At 52.9% G+C, this 16,431-nt stretch overlaps 2 protein-coding genes across 3 annotated transcripts; one reads left to right on the plus strand and one right to left on the minus strand.

The window, feature by feature from the left end:
* Window positions 1–365: 365 nt before the first annotated feature.
* Window positions 366–7,839, minus strand: AP4B1 (adaptor related protein complex 4 subunit beta 1). 2 transcript variants are annotated; one of them, XM_056361605.1, is made up of 10 exons: window positions 7,707–7,839; window positions 7,383–7,607; window positions 7,166–7,296; window positions 6,564–6,711; window positions 5,379–5,875; window positions 4,567–4,650; window positions 3,513–3,616; window positions 3,099–3,306; window positions 2,513–2,797; window positions 366–2,231 (listed from the first exon to the last, which is right to left on the minus strand). In XM_056361605.1, the coding sequence occupies exons 1-10, from the start codon at window positions 7,817–7,819 to the stop codon at window positions 1,804–1,806; spliced, it is 2,223 nt and encodes a 740-aa protein (XP_056217580.1). In that variant the 5' UTR covers window positions 7,820–7,839; the 3' UTR covers window positions 366–1,803. The 2 variants fall into 2 exon arrangements, with proteins under 2 accessions (XP_056217580.1, XP_056217581.1); XM_056361606.1 differs by lacking the exons at window positions 7,166–7,296; window positions 7,383–7,607 and having other exon boundaries at window positions 7,707–7,825.
* An 87-nt stretch (window positions 7,840–7,926) lies between these two features.
* Window positions 7,927–10,245, plus strand: DCLRE1B (DNA cross-link repair 1B). Its single transcript, XM_056361607.1, has 4 exons — window positions 7,927–8,115; window positions 8,327–8,474; window positions 8,540–8,719; window positions 8,840–10,245. Exons 1-4 carry the CDS (start codon window positions 7,927–7,929, stop codon window positions 9,718–9,720), a joined length of 1,398 nt encoding a protein of 465 aa, XP_056217582.1. The 3' UTR covers window positions 9,721–10,245.
* Window positions 10,246–16,431: the final 6,186 nt, after the last annotated feature.

The following is a 16,431-nucleotide window of genomic DNA, read 5'->3' on the forward strand; positions in this document are numbered from 1 at the left end:
TGAGCTTTGCCTCTTGGGGGTTTGGCTTCCTTTTCCCAGAGCAGCACAGGTCCTTCCTGCTGGGAAAAGGTAACCCCAGGCTCCTCCCTGGGCCAGCACAACACACCGGTACCTAGCTGTCAGCACTCGAGCTATGGGTGTGGTTTAGTTTCAAAATAAGTAATTTCTTTTAAGATCAACTGAAATATTTACAAGTTCTCGAAGACTGCTGACCTATTCATTCATCAAGAAAGGGGCCTGGATAAGAGGCTAGAAGCTCGAAGTCCCATCCCGATCCAGATCCCATCTGGATCCACGGTAGTGATCGGACAACTCCACCCCCAACTTCACAGTTGAGTGAACAAGTACTCCAGAAACCAGCTGGGAATGTTTCACATTTTATTAGGAAAATCAGAACTAAAACTAAAACCTGTTGTTTAACAGTGACAGCAGCGTTTCACTGGCATGGAAGGCATATCGCAATTTAAAGGTACAATACAGTCATTAAAAGAAATTAAAAATTACAAGAAATCTTATAGAACAGGTCTAACAATGCCACTCCTTACAGAGCACCATAAAGCCCCGTTACAGCAACCTACAGACCTCAACCTTCAGCCAAGGAGCCTTCTCCAGGGCTTTGCCACTGTGTAAAACATGGCTGTGACACGGAAACTCTTCATGGCGTTGTACAAAGTCCAACTCTCTGTAACTTTCAATAGAGCAGATGGAGTGCCCTCAACATGCTCTTCAAAAAAACAAGTCCCAAGCTGACCAGGATAACTTTAAAAACTGTAAAACTTTAGTCACATACTCATGTACTGTGTTGTGGGGACAGGATGACAGTAGTGCACACAGAAAACACACCTTTAAACACCCATTCCAGTTACAAAGTAACAAATGGTAAAAATCAGAATTAGCAAAAATTAAATATTCCATACAGGTTAATTATCTAAACAGCAATTCTGCCATTGTTGGTGGTGAGTACCAAGGACCGACAGCTCAGTGACACGGCCAAAGTGATGCAGGCTACAAAACTCACACAAACACATCGTACACAAGCTGCATGCTCCTGCGTTTTCTTACAGTCACCCTGGCCACAGGGAGCAGAGGGAAGAACTTCAGAGAGGGGGATCCGTGATTACAGTAGAACATTTCAACTAGAAAATACACTTCTTTCTCTCGCGAAAGCAGCATGCTGGTGCCGGTAAGCACAACGTACCCCGTCCACCCATCTCTGACACAGCAGAGCTCCGCTCACCTGTTACACAAAGCCACTACCGAAACCCCTCTATGAGACAGAAAACTAAATCACATGTAAAGGGAGCCAGGAACTAAAATACTTCTCTCTTCACTGCACTGTTCCCCTTAATGTGAGGTAAGTAGCAGAGTCCTGGAGCCTCTGAACTTGTTTTTTTTTTTGAGTTTACAGTTCTCAACAGAAAAAAAAACTTCTCCAAAACACATCCCTGAATTTTGCTCATTTCTGGTTCCATCTGTCACGTTAGCATCTTGTGACAATCACCATAGATGGCACCACTTCTGTGACTCATGCCAGAAGCAGCAGGCTCACAAATGCATTGCTTTGTCCCCTCCCCAGCTCAGGAGGACAGACCCTTCACCCTGCCCCATTTGTCAGCTGCAGCAATCCTGTGCCTGCCAGCTGCAGCTACCACCACACCACACATGCCCTCTAGGCCCAAGAAAGGGCTGCTAACATTCCTGCAATCTAAAAGCACAAAACCAGCATCGGGTATGGCAAATGAAGCCAGAGAAATAAACTTTTCCTGTGTCCTGAGCAAGCATCCTACTGGGATCAGGGACCGGTCAGGCCCTCAGTCCAGCAACTGTCCCCATGACTGTCCTTAATGCTGAAATAAAGGTTTGCAGTGCCTCTGGTTTTGCCTCACTCTGCTTCACCAGAACCTGCATCTCCGAATCTGCTGCCTCAAGCAAAAGCTCTGTTAGGAAGAGGCAACCTTTGTCATCCTGAGCACTGAGATAAGCTTTCCAGGGCTGGACGCCGGCTTTGCTCATAGCAATAGTCTGGATGTGGACAACGTGAAGAGCAGTCTGTATGGTATCTTGATGAACAGTCCCACACCAGGGCAGAGAGAAGTGGCAGCTCACGTCCAGGTTCAGCCAGGTCTTCTCAAACTGTTCTGCCGTCAGGTAAACGTCAGGAATTAAGGTCAGGCTGCTTGTATTGGGATGAACCTTGAGGACTTCTTTGTTCCCTTCAGAAATCAGGGACTCTGAAACGAAACCACAAACATGTGAGATGTGGCATATAAGGTGCCGTTTCCAACTCCACAAAGACTATCTTATGAAGCCATCAGACAAAGGTGGCTGGAATCACAGCACCTTCAGCAGCATCCCCTGGGCTAGTGAGGTGGTGACCAGTCATGCTTTGCACAAGACGGAGAAAGTTGGAACACTACATCAGCAAAGCACTGTGATCTTCTTTCAAAGAAATCCACATAAGTCTCCACTGACAAAGGGAAAACAGATCCCAGAGGAAGGTGAGGCAGGTTACCTGTGTCTCTCTCCCTGGAATCAGTACAAGGAGAACAAGTGTAAGAGGGTTCTGCTGGTTGGTGAGCAGTGACAAGTGCCCAGCGTTCTCTGCCATAAACAGGTGCAAGAGTGTTAAACTCTGAAGCCCATGTATTCACAGGTCGCTCAGTTTGGTCTTCCAGGAGGCCCAGAGAGGGGTCAGACTTGGGGCTACACAGGACCCGTTTCACTTCTTCCACACCAGACTGCAAAAGGCGATAGTAGAACAATCCACGGTCTCGTACTGCCATATCTGCCTCCTCCTCTGGGAATCAGAGACACATACTTTATGGAGAGCTCTTACCATTCAGATTTCCCTGAAGTACTAACGCTTAATTACTAAAAACAGATTCTCAGGGATAAAGTAAGCCTGTTACAATAATCAGCCAGACAGCTAGGGGCCAAGCAGCAGCCTAAGGCATAAAGCCACCTTACCTTGCCACCCTGGATTGTCACCTCACAGCTAGGATGCTGACACACCGCATCCGTGTGCTGGGGACACGGCCAAACCAAGTCCCAAAAAGCCTGTACTACTGCTTCAGTGAAAGAGAAGAAAGGGAACCCACCTATGCAGTAATAGAGCAGTCTCCCTAACATGTCCTGGCACTCAGCAGGACGAGACAGGAAAAGTCGCACCAATGCTGTCAGAAGCTCCATCTTCACTGCTGGGAACATCTCCAATTTCACGTTCTCCACAAAGTCCTCCAAAACATAGGGGGCATTTGGTATTTTCTCACCATGTGTGCCCAGGAGCCAGATCAGTGCTTGCTTGCCCTAAAGGAACCACAGGAAAAATAGCAAATAGGCATCATTTGCCAGAAAGACAGTGTTGACATGAAATAAACAGATATAAAAGAACAAGTCTTCTGAAGATTTCTCATCTTTGCCCACCAATGCCGAGCCAAAGAAAAGCCAAACAGTCGTTGTCCACCCAGCCTCAACAGGAAGGGCAGGCAGCCCACGGCACAAAGCCACCTTACCTCACTGTCCTGGATGGTGTCCTCACAGCTAGGCAGGGCCCGACACACTGCATCCATGCACTGGGGACACAGCCAAACCAGGTCCCGAAAAGCCTGTACTACCGCTGCAATGAAACAAAATGCTCAGCATTACCCAAAAGTCATGCAACCACTAGTGGGAAAAAAAATAATTCCAACCCTCCCCAGCCAAGACATTTTGCAAGTCTTAGCCAGGGAGGTCAGTGCCTTGCTTGTGACTATGATTTGAGACACCCTCCTTCAAAGTCCCATGAAACTGCATTTGTCAGAGCAAAGTTATACCAAGTCTCAAATAAAGCACTGAAACTTCAGCTTGTTCCTCTGTCTGCTGGAAAGTAATCTCTCTTCTGGACATTCCCCAGCCTTTAAAAAGACACTGATTCATGATGCTTCAGACACACAAGGTTAGAATGACAAATTAAAACTAATACCAATTCAAAATGAGCCTCATAAACTTTTAAGTCAAAATTTTAAAGACTTTGCTGCCCGCTTACAGAAATACTAGCAGCTTCTGAGATCTAATTCAACAGCTGAGTGCAAGTGTGCGATTTTCAGAACTGAATGCAAGACCATTTAAAAGAGAGAGCAGAAACAGCAACGATATGAAGTTAGATCTGAGGGGCAGGACAAGATCAATAGAAACCTGGGTACAAGTGAATCCAGACTACTATACAAGGAACAGAAATCACAAAGATTTAAAAGATCTATTAATCATCTTGGCCCTCAAGTCGCTCAAGTGTCTCTGCCGAGTCCCTCACTCCCAAAGTCAGCAGGTGGCAGCCAGAAAGGAGCTTCCACATCAGACCATGAACGCAGCTAGGACCCTGCCCCTTCCACTACAAAGTCTAATTCCTACGGAAGCAAAAACTACAATGTATACACTGTATACACCCAAGTGCATCAGCAAGACCTCCACCCGAAGATGCCAATTAAATTAAAAGCCAAGTGCCTTTGAGAGCCTTGAGTTTGGGTTCACAAGCCCCAGAAGGCCACTTCCTGAAAGCATAAGCCAGGCAAACACCCTGGAGCTGATTACCTGAAGTGATGTGTTCCTGCTGAAGCCCCAGGAGCTCTGTCAGAATCCCCACACACTGTTCTGTGTATGTCCTAGCAATATTGCCTGCAGAGATGCCAGAGGACACAGAAGTCAGCCTTTTGCAAGAGTGAAATAGGAACCATGAGCCCAACTATTCATCACAAACTCACTTTAAAGAAACAGTCTTTCCCTTCTCCTTTTTGATTACAGTTTCTGAAAGTGTAGTGAAACGAGCTTGCTCTCCACACAAGGCAGAACTCCTTTTTCCAAAGCCATGCCTCAGAAGTCTGAGCTTTTCTTAAGCATAACACGCAAGAAAGCCAGCGATGCTAAAATGCCTTTCCCCTTATGAATACTATAGAAACTCACCTACTTTAAAGCTTACAAAAACAAAACTAGAATACCCCAAATCACCTTAACTCTGCCCCCATCACAACTCAAAGAACAGGCAGGTATTAGACCACTCCACCCACTACACAGTTCCACTCAACACTGTAAGGTTCGTTAATAAGATGAAATGGCACAATTTCTTCAGAGCATCTCATCAGAGCACAGACATCTGAATGAGATTCACGGACATTATGCGGAATCTGAAACAATGCAATGCCAGGACTTCTGAAAGACACAGCACAATCGTGGTTTAGAAACACAGGTGCGTGCAAAACATTCCTGGGGAGGCTGGCCTGCAGAGAGCTGTACTGCTTCAGCACAGATCAGTTATTTGGCATTTGCCCAGATACACTTCAGCAGAGAAAGGCCCTCCTTAAAGGTATAGGGCTGCAGCTGCTCCCGAGACAAGACGCAGCTCTTACCTATGGCAAAGATCGCCCCTTGGGCGAGCTCTACCGATATATCGGTGCAATAACCTTTCAGCTCCTCCAGCACTTGCTGCACGTTTTCATCGTTCACCAGCTCACACAACACCTCCATCTTCTGGCATTTGATGTAGTGGGGCTCAGAATACGAACAGAAGAACTTTTTGTAGTGGCTGCTAAAATGGCCGGGAAGGCTACCGAGGATCTGACGCACGTGGCACAGAGCGGTGAAGCAGAGCTCCCTGCTCTCAGAGGTGCAGGCAGACAGCAGCGGTCCCTTCACTCTCACCAAAACATCTGCCTGTACATGTGGGTACTCCCTGGCCAGCACCAGGAAAAGCTTGGTGGCTGCCATCACAACACTGGGGCTACTGCTTTTGAGACAGCCATCCAATAAATTGAGTATGTCGAAGAGTTCTTCCTCACTGCGGGGTTTGTAACGCAGAAGGAAGGTAAGCACCTCGCTTTGCCCCCACTGATCCAGATCAGCCATCCTGCCAAGAGAATAAACACAGTTTTTCCAGAAGTCAAGAAGTACGTGAAAATCTGCGCTGTGCAGAGCAGTGGCCTTAGCTTCCGAGTTTCTTGCGGTCTCTGTTCCAAACCAAATGCTATGCTTCAGAAGTAGATACAGCAATTTCATCTCAAGGGTATCAAGCAGTTTATGCACATAGGCTCAGTATCAGTCACATGGACTTTTGCTGGTGCTCTAAGCCAAACAGCAATAGTGGTAAGAACCTTGGGCAAAGCAATACCCCTCTTTTGCTGGATCGTGTAGAATTACCTGCAAAAAAATTAATTTCTTCAAGCAATGGCAATGGATAAGCTATGTATCTTCAAACGGACTGGAAGAGACATACTAGAACATACCTATCCCGCAAATGTATCTTGAGTACTGTCACCAACCCCACCCCAAAAAAAACCAACTAATCATGTTAACCTACAATTCCAGAACAAGCCACCAGCTGAAGCAAAGACTCCCTAGAAAAACAGAGCATCTCAAATCTCTCTTAAGACCTTAGTGGAAAAGTAATTTTGTTTCTCTTAGGATGGGCACCACCATCTCAGGTGCTAGATTCTTCCCTGCAAGTTCTGACAGGAGGTCAGAACTTCAAGTTCACTGACAGGACACAAGAACAAAGCTTCCAGCACCATCCTGGTATCAAAGAAAACGAAACAAACCTGTTGAGGAGATGATGGGCAATGGGTTTGTTGATGACAACTCCTCCCTCCTTCTTCAAGATCTCTTCTAAGGCCCTCAGGCAGTTCACAACTACAATAGGATCCTGGTCGCGAAGCAAACTGTATAGCTCATTCACCAACGCACCATCTGCAAAGCAGCAGAGGTCTTTATATCAAATTTGGCTGACACACTGCGATTTAATTACTGCTTATAAACACTTATCTCAGACAAAAGATACAGCTTGATCTGGAAGAAGCAGTCAACAAAACTTCCAGGTCTACAGGAGCACATGCCCCTGGCACAACTCCCCGACAGTCTGCGGGTGCAAGAACAGCACCCGGCCAAGCAGAGGCTGCGGGAACAGCCATGACTTGCCGGAGGTCCTGCCACAGCAGGCAGGAGAGGGGCACCGACGCGGAACGGCGACCACTACTTATCTCCCTCCCGCTGTCCTGCGGCCACAACCCAGAGGCAGCGTCGGACGCCAGGACAAAACAGCTGCGTGGGCTCCTGCTCCCGCCCGGCGGGTGTGTGTGGGGGCGGGGGGGGGGGGTGGGGGGGGGGTGCGTGCCGCGGGATGGGGGGGGCCGGCGCCGCTCACCCACTTCGGCGTCTCCCTGCAGCTTCAGCATCTTGGCGCAGCCCAGCACGGCCGCTCGCCGCACGTACGAGGCCTTGTCCCGCAGGCCGTTGAGGAGGGGCTGCTGCAGGTACTCCTGTATGCCGGGCATCCTGCGGAGGGGCACCAGCAGGCCTGAGCCCCCCCGCGGCACAGCACGGAACCCCCCGCCCCGCCCCCCCGGCCTCCCCAGCCCCACCTGAGGCCGCACATACTGCGGAGGGCGAGCCCGCGCACGGCGGGGCTGGGGTGCGCGCAGTCCTTGCGCAGCGTGTTGACGGCCAGCAGGGCCAGCTGCGGCTGCCGCGGCGCCTGCGCCCGCACGTACAGCGACACCAGCTTCTTCTGCACCACGTCGGCGGCCGCGCTAGCCTTCACCATCTCCGGGAACAGCCCCGACACGTCCGCGCCCTGCGCCATGTGCCTGCAGCGGGGACACGGCTCAGCGCCGGCGGAGACGCGGACGCAGCCCCCCTGCCGCCCCCTCCCCCCCGCCGCGGCCCCCCCCCGCGGCCCGACTTACCGGATGACGCGCAGGACGGCGGCGCGGTACCGCAGCCGGTCCGCCTGCACGTGCGGGTTGGCCAGGGCCCGCCGCAGCTCCCGCACCGTCTCCTCACCGCCCAGGTACGGCATGGCTGCGGCACGCGCCCCGCCCCGCGCACGCGTTCCCGCCCCGACGCCGCTCTGCGCCCGCGCGGTGCCGCCCGCCGAATTCGGCGGGAAGCGGCGGGGAGGCCGCCATGAGCGGGACGGTGATCCCCGGTACGCCCATCGCCGTGGACTTCTGGAGCGTGCGGAGGGCGGGCGGCGCCCGCCTTTTCTTCCTGTCGCACCTGCACTCGGACCACACGGTGGGGCTGTCCAGCACCTGGAGCCGCCCGCTGTACTGCTCGCCGCTCACCGCCCGCCTGCTGCACCGCCGCCTGCAGGTACGCGCCCCCGGCCCGGCCCCCACCGCCCCCGGCCCGGCCCCCACCGCCCCCGGCCCGGCCCCCACCGCCCGCGGCCCGGCCCCCACCGCCCCCGGCCCGGCCCCCACCGCCCCCGGCCCGGCCCCACCGCCCCCGACCCTCACCGCCCCCAGCCTGCCCCCACCAGCCCCGGCTCGGCCCGGCCCCCACTGCCCCCGGCCCGCTGCAGGTGCCAACGCGCTGGATCCGGCCGCTGGAGGTGGGGCAGAGCCATGTGCTGGACCACGAGGTGACTGTGACACTGCTTGACTCCAACCACTGCCCCGGCTCAGTCATGTTCCTCTTCGAGGGCGCCTTCGGCACCATCCTGCACACAGGTACAGGGCAGCCCCCTGTGGCCCCCGCCGCGGCCTTTCCCACCCCGACGGTGTTGTCCTTGCAGGGGACTTTCGCTACACCAGCACCATGCGGAGCGAGCCAGCGCTGAGGGGCCGCCACATTGACCGCCTCTACCTGGACAACACCCACTGCCACCCGCACCGGCCCTTGCCCTCGCGGCAGCACGCCATGCGCCAGGCCGCCCACATCATCCGCACGCACCCACAGCACCAGGTCGTCATCGGTGAGTGCTGCCTCATGCCGCAGCATCCTTGCCCTTTCCCTCCCGGTGGCAGGGCCCCTTGGCAGGGTCTCGTGCCCCTCAGCCCCGTCCCTGGCACGCTGCTGACTGCTCTCCTTGCAGGTGTTTACAGCCTGGGGAAGGAGACGCTGCTGGTGGACCTGGCCTTGGAGTTCAGCACCTGGGTGGTGGTGAGCCCCTGGCGCCTGGAGCAGATGCGGCTGCTGGAGATGCCCGATGTGTTCACTACCGAGGAGGAGGCCGGCTGGATCCGTGCTGTGGATGTCACCGAGATCCGCCTGGATACCCTCATCAGCTGGAACATGCTGCACCCTACCATCGCCATCCTCCCTACCGGCAGGCCTGTGAAAGTCACCCACCCCAACATCCACCCCATTCTGTACTCGGATCACTCGTCCTTTTCAGAGCTCTGCGAGTTTGTGAAGTGGCTGAAACCTTGCTCGGTCATTCCAATTGTGAGGGGCAGCATGTGCCAGGCTTACTTTCAGGAATACCTAAGTTCTGCCCCTCAGGCGCTTCCTGACCTCAAAATCCCAAAGCCTGTGCAAGAGTCTGTACAGCAGCAAAGCAAAAGAAAAAGGCAGCAACCCATGTGTCTCTTGAGAAGAGCTGTGCGGCATTCTGTGCCCCAAGGAGTTGTTTATGAGTCCCCAGAAAAATGTACTGAGAAATCTGAAGAGTTCACAGGTGCTAATGCCCCTCAGCAGAACTGCTGTGAGTCAGCTTTCTGCTCAAAAGAAGGTTGCACTTCTCATATGGGCAAGGAGAAAGAGAATGAAGAGATGAGTGCACAGCCAGCAGTAGCAAGGGCAGCTAGCACTGTTAGTCAGGCACCTGTTTCTGATGAGCACTTTTCACCTGGATTTGCAGAGCAATATTTACTCACTCCCTTAAATGTCCTAAAGCAGAATTCCACACAGAATTTTTACAAGCGGGTAGAAGATTTTTTAAGGAGGGGAGAAGTGTCCAAAAAAATAGCGTGATGCTTGCCAATGCAGTTGGTGGCAGTGATTCTAGAGGTCTTACTGCTGTGTCCCATTCTCTGTGCTCAGGTTTCCCATCCGGGGAGAGCTGCTGAGCTATAGCACTCTTCTTTCTTTACCTCTTATTAGAGGACAAGGAGGAAACTAGAACCACTTTGTCAGTGTTACGTATTTTCAAAATTTATTTATTTTTAAATCTCTGTCTACACCTGTTGGGTCTCCACACTACACTCGGGCTGTGCAGCCCCACTGCCTGTGTGCCTTGTATCCACTCTTTGCGGTGTCTTGCCTATCTCTTGTGACAAAAAATGCTGCTAAGCTGATTCAGGCTGAGCTGCAGAGGGTGTGAGCTGCTTGCAGCTGAAGTAATTAATGGGGCTGGAACGTGGTGAAAAAAGCAAGAGATTCTTTCTGCTTGTCTGTAATGTCTCATTGACAATGACTGGTTCATTCCAAGATGCATTACAAATATTATGTATTAAGGTACGTTTAAGAAATGCTGATTAAAAAAATCTGGAAAATGAAGTGCCTGTAAGTCTATTAATCTGTTTTCTGTTTACTAATCTGCTAATACCTACTGACAGCACTACTGCTGCATCCAGCCAGCTGCAGCTGGATGTAGTTCTGCTCTCCTGAAAGCACCATCTTAATGTTAACTATCAATGCTTTTTCAGATTACTGGCTGGAAAAAGTAGGAATTGTCTGGGTTCTTGAGTTTTGGACTTTCCATAATGCATCACGATATCCCTGCAGTCTCTGCATGCAAATTTGCATGTCTGAATTCCACTTGACTGCAAAGCGCTTGTAGTAACTGCCAGCTTTCTGCTAGGCCCACTGCCTTCCCGTCTGCTGCCTGTTCTCAAGCAATAGCAAAGGGGATGGAAGATAATGAAACATCTGCTTAGTGGTATGAAATGCTTGGTCTCAGCAGCATTGTTTGGAAGGAATACTGTAGCTGAACAGCAAAATTGGCTCTGCTAGTTAGAGGTCGGGCACTTTCCCACTCCAGATCAACTGCAGAGAGCCACAGCCTGGCACAGTCAGGAAGTGTCAGCAGCGTGACCAGCCAGCGGGCACCCACTGTGGAGCCTGGAAATGCTGTAGTTGTGCCAAACTGCACTAGCCACGTTACAGATTGGCTCCCTGCGTGGGCAAGGCAGCAACACTCAAGTGGAAGTGGTCAGTAGGCACTTTCCTGGAGTTACAAACCAGCTGGTTACTCAGCTTTTCCTAGCCTCCTTTTCGTTACTTTCAACACAAAATGTTTCACGTGGCCTAAGTCAGGATCAGGGTCTCTTCTGAATGTAGCGTCCTGCAAGGTCTTTCCAAGACGAATCAGCTAGATGGATTGAATACCCTGAATCGAGCCAGAAAAGGAAGCATTTGTTCCTTTAGTAAAGCTAGGGCTTGCGAAAAGCAAAGATGCCTGTGGATGCAGCAGTCGCACCTGTTAAAATCTAGGCTGTCCTGAACAGTAATCATGGTGGCAACCAAAGTGGGTATATTTGGAAAGCTGTTTGTAAAACATGAGTCCTGACTCGCAACCCTGTGCCTTCCTAGGCACTGCAACAATATATAATAAAATAAGTAGCGCCTCTGGCTGTGACTGCCTGTTGGTTCTGCCTGCCAGCTGCTTAAGGGGATGCTGGACATGATGGACTAGGGTTCTGTGCAACACACTTCAAAAGGGATAGCAAGGGCAGCTCAAGCTTCTTGCCGTGGTCTGTGTGGTCCTCCTGTTCCTTGGAGGTTTCTGTGTGGATTATTTGCTAAGCAAAACTCAGCTGCAGAGCTCCATGGGGTCACTGTTGAGTGGTGACACCTGCATCTTTCATAACATCTGAGGCAGCCAGGGAATAATTGTGCTATGCTTGTAGTGTTTTGTGTGATGCTGGCTGCCTTGGAGACGCAGGCTGTTATTTCAATAGCGTTGAAATTTAAGTGACTCATTTGACAGGCAGGTGAGTGAGGCACTGCCTGAACTCCCAGATTCCACATCCTGCTAGTGCGTGCAGCCTCTCCATTGCTCGGAAGGAATGTTTGCCTTCTGACTCACTGCTCCAATTAGGTATGTTGCAAATCACCTCAGAGATCTGATGCATTTCACTGCATTCCAGCCTTTCCTCTCTTATTCTTACCAGCCTTTCTTCTCAACCCTTTATTCAAGTAAATGAAATAGAGAACCTCCTGGTGAACCTTTGGGCAAAATGGAGTTGTAAATGGTAGTTCTTTGCTGAGGTAAGTCTGATCTTTAGATCACACAAAAAGAAGTGAAAATTGCAGACCAGAAGCTGGGGATCTGCACCCCATTTCTGAACACTTATTTAAAAGTGCAGAAGACATGCTGGCTTCCTTTACTAGAGCTTAAAAGGTAATTTCTGCCACTTAAGAAAGAAATCATCCAAATAGTATAGAGTCAAGGCAACTTAAAATCTCTCCATGGTTTTAAAAGGCAATGTAAGCAGGAAAGGCTTGACCAACAGTCAGCACGTTGGAGATCTTGCCTCTGCAGAGCAGGTGCATGAGGCGTTTTAGAGTGCCACGTGTCTCCTCCCTCTCCTGGGCATTAAAATACTACTTTTGTGTATTATTCTAAAATCCTGGAAAACAAAACGTGGCCTTGTGGGGAAAACTGGCAGTATAGTTTTGCTGAGCTCTAAGGTTTCTGAGAATCCTTCAGTTGTCCTGAAGTCTCCCAGCAGCATGTAGCTTGCCTCTTACAGGCTCCCTCCCTTGTGCTTGCCTCCAAAGTTTCCCTCTTTCCCTGCCACCAGCCTAGCTCACAGGGGAGCATTGGTGCAGCCGAGAGCTGGAGCGTCACGTGCACCATGGTCTGAACATGCTGTTTCCAGCTCAGCTGCTGCCACAGGTGTGTTTTGCTCACAACAGTGACAATGAGAAGCTGTAGCCAAGTATTGGCTTGCTGGTGGGGTATCTAAGGGCCACATGCTTGGAAACATACAGTTTTCCAGCAGGAAAAAAACCACCATGGTGATCTGACCAAAGCCCTCCCAAATCTATAGATGCAGAGCATGCTTGAGCTGCTTATCTGTGTTCCACAGTTGGGAACCAAGCCCCAGTGGGATGAAGCAGCTCACCCAAGGCTTGACAGAGGAGGTAGGAATGAGCTGAGTTCCTTTTGGCAAGTTTTCAGCACCTTTTTTAAGAAGCTGGTTCTGGGAGCAGGGCTGCCTGCTGATCTCCTTTCACACAGTTGCCGGTGAAAGTCTAGTTGCTCTACTATGAAACAGTTTAGTTGGATGTAGCTTCTCTAAAACAGAGTAGAAACCCGAGAAGGGGTACCCTGCTTATGCTGTGGAGAGGAGGAGAACTACTCTAAGTTTAGGTTGCTGCCAAGAGACTGAGGTAAAACTTAACCTAGTTCATGTGCTTCACAGCAAATGAGTGTATAGTGCAATTTTGTAGGGAACACCCTAGAGCACTCTGCTTCCCACACTACAAAGCTAAAGCTCTCAGGACAACTTTCTGCTGCAGAGCTGCTGTCCGTTTCTGCAGCATAGGTTTTTATTTTCTAGATAAAAAGAACTGTGTAATGGAGGAATCTTCTGCTTCACCAAGAAAAGCTGGATTTATTCCACATGAACATCAAGCCTAGAATTTCTGGCTTTATGTTTTTTTGTGGAGCCCTCTGAAAAAGTGTAGAAAAGGTGGAGTCACCCTGATAATCATGTGAGGTGCCTTGTTCAAGTGAAGGCTGGCTGTGGGTATTCTGTGTGCATTTGTGGTTCCTTCTGCTACGTTTGGGCTCTTTTGCTAAGGTTGCTACCGTGCCCAAGTTTTCCTTGCTGTCACTTTGTACTTGGACAAATGCCAGCCTCAGCAGAAGCGGACATGAGCATGCAGTAAATCATTCGAGATGGACCTTACTTGACAGCAAGCCTCTTGGCCCTGACTCAGGCAGTCTGGGAATTCGTGAGCTGGTGCCCGAGAAGGTGAGAGCAGTTTCGTTTTGTGTGTGTGTTCTGCTTGTGGCAGATGTGCAGCATGGAGCAGCACATGGCGCTGACCTGATGATTGCTTTCTAAGTGTTGCTACCATTAAATGGTGGAGTGTGGGACTCAGGCCATCTGGGGAGCCATACTCCTCACCCCAACAGGCAGGAGCCATAGAATTACATGAGGGAGGAGGAGGGAGAGCCTGTGGAGGTGGGTTCCCCTGCTTCTTGCAGGGCATGAGTTCCACAGTGAGCCCAGGGCACAGACTGTCAGGCTCCCTCAGGTTTCAAGGGGCTCTGAGCCAAGCCCTCACTGAAGCATGTTCGATGCTCTCTCACTTTGGAGTTCACTGTCAGCCTGAAGAAAATAGGGCCAAGAGAACTGCAGCCCCCAAGTCCTCCGTGCAGGACTGAGACCCTCCTTTAGCGGATAGTAGAGAGGGGTGAGCTTCTGAACAGTATTTTGCTGGAGGAAGAAAGTGGGAAATGTTATTTCTGGAATCTGAAGCACACACAGACACCTTACTTGTAGGCTTTTCCACAAAAGAGCAGTAATGTCCCGTTAGCACTTGTCTGCTGACAGCTGCTTGTCTCACTGTCCAGTGCAATGTTATTTTGTGCCTCAAATCATGGCTGCAGTTAGAGTTGCCCAGCACTCACACAAAAAAGCTGTGCTTAAGTTTCTGCAAGGCAGCAAACCACCTCAGCACACCCCGAGCCCTCTCCCTCCCCCAGGGATCTGACAGTGGCCCTGAGGACGGTTCAGAGAGGCGCTTTTGTAATAGTGAACACCACGAGGAAGGTTCTGTCAGTGTGCATTCCCAGATTTGCATTTTAGCATGTGCCGGCATCTCTCAGGGGTCTTGGAGGGCCAACTTCCTTCTGCATTTCAGAAGGAACTGTAGAATAGTACTTCTGTTCTTGCGTTTTTATGTGTAGCGGACGTTACTTGGTACTTTTTAACGATGAACATTCGACCATCCCTGATCAATGCAGTCTGCTTAGTGCTGGAACTCGGTGCTTTTTCTCTGAGGACCAAAAGTCCTGTCATGCCCTTGGGGGAAGCGAAGTTATTAGATGCGCTGTGACATTCCGGGCTGTGGAGACCTGTTTTTGCCAGCTCAGCATTGCTGTGCCCAGTTAATGAACGCCCCAGAGTTATGGGAGCAGGTTTCCAACAGCCTCAAAATGCTCGAGATGGCCATGTGTGGTGGCTTTTGCTAGGCTGGTGTGGTCTCCTTCTTTCACCTTATTCCTGTCTCTGCCTACAAGGGTCTAACTCAAGCAGCACACAATGGATTGCGAGATCACGGGATTTTCTTTTTTTTTATTGCATTTTCTTTTGTTCTGATTGTCTCCACCCGGGTGCAAACTGCTATCCCTGATTATTTACGCTCCTTAGAAGGTTCCTGTTCACGCTTGTTCACATAAGAGTAAACAGGAAGCTGTGAAGGTTTGAGATTTGGGCAGGAATATTTGTAAACATAGTTTTTTAAAAGACTGTGAGCTTCTGAAGTAAACCCAAGAAACCCCTCCGGTGTGCTGACTCTGAAAGGGGCTGAATAAAAGCCGCTGGAGACGGAGCTCTGGGGGGTGATGCTGGTGTGACTCGCCAGGTGCTTCGTGGAAGCGCCTGGCGGCCGAGAGGATGATCCGGCCCCGCCGGGCGCTGCCTCGGCCCACGGGGGGCTCCGGCAGCCGCGGCCCGTTCCGTGCTGGGCTACCGGGCGCCGGCTGCTGGGGAGCCCCAGGCCCGGCGGCAGCGTACAGCCCGCTCCGGGGGTTTACGGGCAAGGACCCCCGGGCCGCCCCCCCGCTCCGCTGGGCCCGTGCCGGGTCAGGGGGCGCCGGGCCTGGGGCGGTCTCCGCGGCCCGGGCTGAGCTCCCCCCGACCGCCGCTTCCGGGCCGCACGCGTCACGACGGCGGCGTGCGCGGTCACGTGGGCGGGCTCGGCGCTCGGCCCGCCTGGCCGGCTCGGGGCTCGGCTGGCTCAGTCTGGCGCGGGCGGCCGAGGGGCCCGGAGCGGCGCGGCGGGAGCGCGGCGGGGGCGCGCGGGCCCGGGCGGCAGCGGCGCGGGGCGGGGGGGGGGAGCCCGGCCGGGCCGTGAGGGCGCGGCGGAGCCTGGCGGCGGCGGAGCGGCCTGGGGGCTCCCCCCGGCGTGCGCGGGCCGAGCGGGCCGGGCCGGCGGCCGCGGCGAGGCTATGATGCGCCCGCTGCGGGGCTCCGCACCCCCGTGTGTCCCCCAGGCAGCTCCGGCCCGCGGCTGAGAACCCCCCACCGGCGGTGAGTGCGGGCGGCGGGGCGCGGGGACGGAAGGGCAGGGCCGGCCCGGCCCGGCCCGGCGCGGCCCGCCGGGCTGGGGACGCCTCAGCGCCCGCGCGGCGGAGGCCCGGCCCCCCCTCGCTCCGGCGGGACGCGGCGGGGCGGCGCTGCGGGCTGGGCACCCGCCGGGGCGGGGGGGCCGCGCCGGGGCACGAGGGGGCCGCGCGGGGCCTGGCCCTCGCGCCGCGCCGGGCAAGCAGGCTGGCGGCGCGGGCCCGGCCCTTGAGCTCGAGCCGCGGTGTTCCAGGCCGTTCCGGGCCGGGCCGTTGCGTTGCTATGCGCTGCTCTCGCCCTCGGCGAGCCTGGCGCGGGGCTCCCGCCCGTCCTGCTGTGGCAACGCGGGGGGGCACAGGCCCGGGGGCGGCGGGCAGGGAGAGCCAGGGGAATTCCCTCTGCGCTTCGGCACTTCCGTGCTGTCTCCCGTCCTTCAGCA

The sequence above is a fragment of the Falco biarmicus genome, chromosome 16 (genome assembly GCF_023638135.1).
Source record: "Falco biarmicus isolate bFalBia1 chromosome 16, bFalBia1.pri, whole genome shotgun sequence".
Taxonomy (NCBI): domain Eukaryota; kingdom Metazoa; phylum Chordata; class Aves; order Falconiformes; family Falconidae; genus Falco; species Falco biarmicus.

Bases quoted from the DNA above. Each gene is read 5' to 3' on its own strand.
- AP4B1 (XM_056361605.1), bottom strand. From the start codon at position 7,819: ATGCCGTACCTGGGCGGTGAGGAGACGGTGCGGGAGCTGCGGCGGGCC. The intron at 7,297-7,382 runs GTGGGGCTGGGG...GCCCCTCCGCAG, and splicing joins CGCAGTATGTGCGGCCTCAG to GATGCCCGGCATACAGGAGT. The intron at 6,712-7,165 runs GTGAGCGGCGCC...GCTGCTTTGCAG, and splicing joins GCAGGGAGACGCCGAAGTGG to ATGGTGCGTTGGTGAATGAG.
- DCLRE1B (XM_056361607.1), top strand. From the start codon at position 7,927: ATGAGCGGGACGGTGATCCCCGGTACGCCCATCGCCGTGGACTTCTGG. The intron at 8,116-8,326 runs GTACGCGCCCCC...GGCCCGCTGCAG, and splicing joins TGCTGCACCGCCGCCTGCAG to GTGCCAACGCGCTGGATCCG. The intron at 8,475-8,539 runs GTACAGGGCAGC...TTGTCCTTGCAG, and splicing joins CGGCACCATCCTGCACACAG to GGGACTTTCGCTACACCAGC.